At 39.0% G+C, this 7,686-nt stretch overlaps 2 protein-coding genes across 10 annotated transcripts in view; both read left to right on the top strand.

The window, feature by feature from the left end:
• The window catches only part of LOC111247688 (guanine nucleotide exchange factor DBS-like), a 185,127-nt gene that overhangs the window by 108,234 nt on the left and 69,207 nt on the right, over window positions 1-7,686 (top strand). The gene's annotated exons all lie outside the window — the stretch shown is intronic.
• Fdh (alcohol dehydrogenase class-3 Fdh) lies at window positions 508-6,395 on the top strand. The gene is made up of 2 exons (XM_022798951.2): window positions 508-1,089; window positions 5,149-6,395. Exons 1-2 carry the CDS (start codon window positions 900-902, stop codon window positions 6,111-6,113), a joined length of 1,155 nt encoding a protein of 384 aa, XP_022654686.1. The 5' UTR covers window positions 508-899; the 3' UTR covers window positions 6,114-6,395.

The following is a 7,686-nucleotide window of genomic DNA, read 5'->3' as shown; positions in this document are numbered from 1 at the left end:
TTTTAATTCACTTTTATAAATAGGAAAAAAGGAAGTTAAAGGCTAATAATAATCATATTTCATTACCACTAACAACATGAGCAACTTACTTTGCTTAATCGTCTCCTTAGTCGGTCACTTAGCCAATTAAAAATTGATAACAAAACTCATTCATGGCTACGGCGAAAGGATCAGATTTGTTCTAGACTCATATCATAGTTTTTGTGATTTTTTCCCAGTATGTATTGTTTGTCTTTCAATGAACTCTCGAGGCACAATAAATGGCCACTCATCAAAGCTGCCCGAAGTATGGTGATCTTCAATTATAGGGCCAATTCAACTGCATAATTTGTTTAATTAGTTTATTTCACTTGCCACTTACATCTACAATTTTAATCAAATAATTTTACTGATGCGGGCCGCGCGTGAAAACCCGCCAAAAATTCAAACGCGTGGAAGTCAACAGACAATGTCTTAAGTGGGCGTGTGTCGATGACTCTGATTGGCTGCAAGCAGAAGCTCTGCGCTTGCTGTGCGTTCTTGCTAACCGGCCAGTCCGCCGGTATATTTTAAGAGGAAAGCCAGAATGGTTATGACGTTGAAAGATCAATGCTTACTGAGTATTCATCGTGCTAGCGAGCTGAACGTTACTAGTTTGTGTGCACGGGTGTGTCAATAGCATTGCCCAGTGAACGCTGTATCTTGTTTAGTAGAGCGATCTCTTTCCCTCGCTAACAAGCGCAGTTGCAATTGCGGAGCCGGACGGCCTTTGTATTAAATCCCAACCAAATTTCCCCAGAATCATTTCCGAAAGCATAGTGTAACTATACCTATATATATATATATATACATATATATATATATAATCGGCTATTAGTAAAGGTAGCTAGCTCTGTTGAACGAGTCAGAACGCCAACATCATGTCAGGGTTATTTAGTTTACCGGAGAATACGGAGGGCACACCCATCATGTGCCGCGCAGCCGTGGCATGGGCCGCCAAGGAGCCGCTTAAGATTGAAACGGTAACTGTGGCACCTCCACAGGCCAACGAAGTTCGTGTGAAGGTTCTTTACACGGGGGTCTGCCATACGGACGCGTACACGCTTGGAGGTAAGTAAGCCAAATTTTGGTGATTTTTAAATGTTATATTTACTTTTCGATTCTCATTTACGGTACTCTGTCGATGCACCTGTTGCAGCCACTGTTGTGATAACGAGGTCGTCTAGTGGTAGTACCTTTCGTTGTTCTTCGATAATGCACATGTAGGCTATTTATCCTTCAATTCAATGAAACCAAACGTAGCTGCTAGAAGCAGTCTAACACTGTTCTAATGAGCATAGTTCTCATATATGCTCACGTCGAAAAATTTTCACGCGGTACTAAATCACAACGTAACATTAAGACTGGCAAATAGAAATTCCCGGTCTTTATACTAAAATGTTCAAAAACACTTGTGTAAATTAACATATTCTGTAATTAAGGCAAAATGTGAGATTGCGAGAAAATAGAGAAGCAATGATGTCAAAAAGTTGTTCTAAAAATTTAAGTGGTTACCATTTACAACACATATATATAATGAAAGCCTTGAACGTGTTTCTGGCGCATGTTAGCTCTTAATGAGGTCACAATGAAGATCCTGTGGAGCACAGGTAATATATAAACTGCGTGTGATTATGGCATTGCTAAGAGCTATTAGAGCCCTTGATTCTCCTCTCCGGTAAGATCATAAGGCGTTTTTGTAAACACTCTTTAAGCGGTCTTCCCATTTCGTCATATTGAAGTTGACTAGAAAACCTCCCAGCCATTAAAACTAACCGGTCACAAATTTACGGCGAGATTATTCTACGTAATAATTTATGAACATACACACAATACTCCAAAACAAGTTTGCCTGGAATTTTTTTTTTTCGTGAAACAATCGCTGTACTATTTTTTGCAACTTTGGTTAGCCAACCGGCGTTGCCAACGAATACATTTTTTTTTCAGTTAATCGAACATAATCTCTATTAAAAAAACTGTTACATCTGCTGTAAAATTGTGTTATCCCAAGACTCGCTATAGAGTTTGGAAGATTCCTCCTTGATCATTCATTAGAGCGATGCATTTACGTGCCTATCGTGTGCACTGCGAATCTCCTCTGTCATCGATGAGAGGCAGAACGTTTTGGGATAGTAAATTCGTTAGAGCCTATTTCGATTCGGCTCATCGGCAAGCCGCCGGCGGTAACCGCTGGTTGGTGCCTTTACTACGTTTACTCACGAAACACTCGAAAACTGTTTCAGGTCAGTTAGGCCCCAGGGGATATACTGGTAATTGGTTGGAATTAATTAGTGATACTCTTGTTTTGCTCCTTTTTGCTGACTACCATTGCTGCGTCCGCTGCAATTATGGTGTTGTCGTTGATGGCTCTGTACCATTACTCATTTGAAATCGTCCCTCAAACCATCCTCCATAGTTTTTGGTCAACAGAACTTCGAAACATAGCACTTTTAATAGTATTATGTGGCTAAAATATCAGTTGCCCTTTCATTCAGAAATGGTCCCTATTTGAAATAGTACAAAATCAGTACTAGTTTCAATGTTGCTTACTTCTCTCATTCACTTGGAGTCATCCCAGCTGTCTCATTTTTATGCTCTGCTTGTTAATTCAACGCAGGTACAAAGGTTCTATTGATGTGTAGTAATACCAATATGGAAAGCGTATTAGACATTAATAATATGAGTTGTCTTGGTGATTTAAAAATCTGTGACCGGTAAATAGGTTAATATATCCGCTGTATGATATACTGAATCTAGCCAAACTTATGTTTGGTAGAACACCTTGGTCAAGAATCATAAATGGACATTCCTCGAAGGTGCCGTAATGGGTATATCTATATGCATACACATTCGCCAAGTAAATTTGTTTGTTGGTGCAATGGTTAGCTTTCAATATGTCAATTTTTTGTATGTAATTGTTGTGAATTGAATAACAACTTGTGATGACTTAAGGGTCAGGAAAAATCTGTAGAAGCAATGCTGTCTTGACTTGTTTCTCCGGAATGGTTTACGACTGCTGCCTAGATTGCTGTAACCTATGTTGCATTTTTACCTGTTATGTCTACATGTAAAACTGTTGCTATTTTCGTAGAACTGTTGTTTGGTACACGGAAATATTGCTTTAGACTAGTTTGCGAAAACTGTCATCTCGTTTTGTAATTACTTAATTGTTGCTTGACAGTTTTTTTTTCGTAAAATGAATTGGTCGTAGGTGGTCGGTAGCTGTTTGATAGGAGGCGGTTAAGAGAAGAAGAAACTACTAACAAAACCTACCACGATTTGTGTACTGACAGCTGTATTAATAGCGGCAGAGTGGCTTTTGGAGAGACTCTTTTATTCGTTGTTACTAGCTTTTCTTTCACGCAAATTGTCGAGGCTCCCGTTTCTATGGCAACGGCAGACGGAAAGGTGCAAATCCCTATATTTTGAAACCTTTCCTTAGGCGATGCTGGGAATGTTCAAATTTGTGGCTAACGAAATTGACCCTGTTTCTCGAATTAAAGTCAATCCATTTCGAAAACTATAAAACGTGCATATTTTAAGTAGTGTCGTATAATATATATTGAGAACATTCGATAAAAATTGTCTAGTAGACGTGCGAAGCAGAAAGAAGTTTTAAGTAGGACCTTTTATTAAGTGGCTAAGGTCTGCAAAGGAAGGCGTTTTCGTTGAATAAATCTGCAACATCCGATAGTAGAAATAATAGTAGGAAAGAGTTTTCCTTTGTTTAACGTTTCTTCTCTATTGCCAGTCGCTGAGTTTAATGCAACAAATTTGGACTCAATATGCTAATGTATTCCGTTATCCGGGTCGTGGGTGTTAGTGTTAATCCTTGGCTTCAACAAGTCTTTTCTACGTTATCTCATTCAAGCTTTATCAAGCTACTCCGCAGAAGGAGTGGACACATAAAATATCAATCAGGATGGTTCACGAATACTGTGCGGCTTCTGAAGTGCTGAAGTGCATACTCGCGGTCACCGTATGAAGGAGTTGGCACAAGTCATTCTCGTATTATAGTTGGTCTCGCCATCTGCATTTCGTCATTATAAGAACATGTTCACGCTCGAATTCAAAGAAATACTCAGTCACATTGTCAACGTAGAAGATATAGGCACAGAACGTCGCGGACTTTGAATGATGATAATAACTATCAGGTTATTTGTTATCATAATATGGTACTAAATACTATATTTTTATATTGGATAGCAAACTTCCCCTTATTTCTATAACGTATAAAAACATGTATTTTCGCGTACGCATTGTTGCTATAGGAACATCTATTTACGAGAGATGTTAGTTGATATTTATCATATTTACGAAAGTCCCATGATTCGTTGAGTGAAGGATATTCTAATTTGGCTTTGTGGTATTTCGCCTTTTCGCAATGTTCAATCGACTGAAAATTTCATTGATGGCTCATCATTCAGGCACAAAGTTTGATGAAAGATCCATTTGCTTGGATAAATCACCACAGGTTTAACAAATCACTTCACAAGAGCTATTTGTCTGACTGACTGCAACAAACTCCTTTTTGATTTACGAACTGATGATAATAATGATTGGATACTTTGTCTTAGTCTAAAAGTACTGATGAACATTGTGTCTTGATTATCGTTCTGTTAGCGGCGCGACCAGGCGTTCTTCTTACACGGACCAAAAGCGGAATGAATGTGTGTTAGCTCCATTGTCTAGATCGTTGTAAGCGTTTTCTTTCCGGATATATCACGATCTCTAATAATTATGAAATCTATTTCTTTAGGTTTCAGCGCAATGCTGTCTCCTCCGCTTCGAATGCTTATTTCTTGGCTTAGCAGCTTTTACCAATACACAATGTGGGTTAGTGGTTAAATGACATCCCATTGCGTCGTTACTTGTATATATTAGCACTTTGAATGTATGTATTACGCGCTGCCGTTTTAATTAACATTTCAATATAGCTATTGATATTAAAATCCTAGTGTCCACCGGTGGTTGAGAATTGTTTCAAAAGGTGTTGAAATATAATATCTTATAATACAATTGTTGAGGTTCCGGTGCGCGCTCAACTACGCCATTTGATAGTTTAGTTTTTATTTCAGCTAATCGAACTAAAAAGAAACTCATAAAATAAAAAATCACTCTTCATTACAGGTCATGATCCCGAAGGGATTTTCCCTTCGATTTTGGGCCACGAAGGCGGTGGCATTGTCGAGTCTGTTGGGCCTAACGTGACAACGTTTAAACGTGGCGATCATGTCATTCCGTTATATATTCCACAGTGTAAGGATTGCAAGTTTTGCGCCTCTCCCAAAACAAACGTTTGCTCGAAGATTCGCGCAACACAAGGTGCGGGCGTGATGCCTGACGGCTCGACACGTTTTACATGCAATGGAAAAACCGTCTACCACTTTATGGGCACGTCGACGTTTTCTGAATACACCGTCGTTGCAGACATTTCCCTCTGCAAAATCGATGACAAAGCCCCGCTCGAGAAAGTTTGTCTACTCGGCTGCGGTGTGTCAACCGGTTACGGAGCGGCTTTAAACATCGCCAGGGTAGAGTCTGGCTCGAACTGCGCAGTCTTCGGCCTAGGTGCTGTCGGTCTGGCAGCAATAATGGGTTGCAAGGAACAGGGAGCAAAGCGTATCATCGCTGTTGATATCAACCCGGACAAGTGGGCTAAGGCGAAGGAGCTCGGCGCTACTGAATTTGTCAATCCAAAAAACTATGATATACCGATCCAGCAGGTGTTGATTGATCTGACGGATGGCGGCCTCGACTACACATTCGAATGTGTCGGTAACGTCGACACTATGCGGGCCGCTCTCGAGGCGTGTCACAAGGGCTGGGGTGAGAGTGTCATTGTTGGTGTAGCAGCAGCCGGTCAGGAAATATCGACCCGGCCCTTCCAGCTGGTGACGGGAAGAGTTTGGAAGGGAACCGCCTTCGGTGGATGGAAGTCAGTTGATTCGGTTCCGAAACTTGTCGACAAGCATATGGCCGGCAAACTCAATTTGGACATATTTATCACAGGGCAATTCGGTTTGGAGGATATCAATAAGGCATTCGAGCTTCTGCATGAGGGAAAAACTATTAGAAGCATTATTAAGTTTTGAGTACATTAAAAAAAGCGCTCGTTATTGTTGATATTACCGTCGATATTATTTTTATTATCATAATGATTTTATGAAGATTCAGATTGTCAGGCTGATGAAATTTCGTTACGGAATCCGTGCATAAAGAACGCACTGAACACGTATGATAAACGTTGTTCGTCGTTGAAAAAGCATAGCTAATATAACGACACATGTGGCGATAAACAACGAAGTATTTTGCGTATTTGCCTTTTGCGCAAAATGTTCTTATGTTTAATAAATTTCATTTGTTTAGCCTAGTAATCAAGCGTAGTTTGTTGTACCTGTTATATTAAAAACAAAGCTGGCTGTAACCAATAATGCAGTGTACAAATGTTCTAGCTGAATATTATAATTTAGTCAAAAGTAGGTTTCCGATTAAAATACTGAAAATAATATTCCTTATATATACCTCACACATTTACAAGTTATCGATTTCTAGAATTTTTCGGGATTCATTATTGAATAATCTACTAAACATATTTCATTTTAAAACCCAAGCTCGCTGGGTAGTCTGTTTTTCAGTTCATTTACAGATTGGCTTGACGTCATTTGGAGTATATAGGCCTTTCGAAATTTTGGCTGAATTTCGTTATGAATGTTACCAACCAATGTCTTGTCAAGGATGGTATCCTCGCGGTGTCTTCTTGTCTCGAACTTAATAAGTGAGGCATTTTTCGAGAAGTCTTCACTAACGTTCTTATTCTTTTAACCGCGTGCAACGTTTGCTAGAGGGAGATACATTTTCTTGACGATAGATGCAAGAGTCGTAGCATATTTGAAAGACAAATGAGATGAAGCATTTGAGTTAACTATTAACATTAACTGACTTAGAAATTATTTAACAAAAATGCATTATACAATTTGCTAGACCTTATTGTTGTGTTAACTAATTAATAATTAATTTCTTAAAGTAACAAATAAATACTTATTTGGACGATACAAGATAAGAGACATCCATATGCTGACACTGAGCTTGGAGTACACTTCCTAAGAATAAGGTGAAATGCAGCAGATAAGACAGGTGTAACTATAGATACGGTAATGCTAAACTATCATGCATTAGATATTGAACGGTAGTCAAATGCAGCTGTAAATCATATTGGTTCAGTTGATTCAGGTTTTTTGATAGTAGGGTTCAGTCAGTTTTTTTCTAACAAATCCGATACTCACTATCATTGACTATCAGTTGCTTCCATGCAACTTAAAACATCGAGAGAACGATAAAAGTTTCAACGAGATAACGCCTCTTGATGAACTTACATGACACTACCTAAACATTTATTGGTTTGAAATATGTGGCTATGTATCCTGCTTTGTTTAAAAGCTGCACTTCCTTCCGGCTGACTCGATCATCAGCCATTTACGGCTGTCCACCGCGTCCGAATCATCTTATGTCGAAGAATTATCGATTTCCTGCGTAACTCCGAAGCAGTAGTAATTGATAGGTTTACATCTGTTGGAGAGGATAGATTCTGAGTTCAGTAATAAAACAAACTCAAATACTCATGTCACTCTATCGCTCTCACTTGTCCATTACATATGATCATATTAA

Source organism: Varroa destructor, unplaced genomic scaffold (genome assembly GCF_002443255.2).
Source record: "Varroa destructor unplaced genomic scaffold, Vdes_3.0 BEIS01000003.1, whole genome shotgun sequence".
Lineage (NCBI taxonomy): Eukaryota > Metazoa > Arthropoda > Arachnida > Mesostigmata > Varroidae > Varroa > Varroa destructor.
Note: the sequence above shows the minus strand (reverse complement) of the source record. Positions and strands in the feature narration are given on the sequence as shown.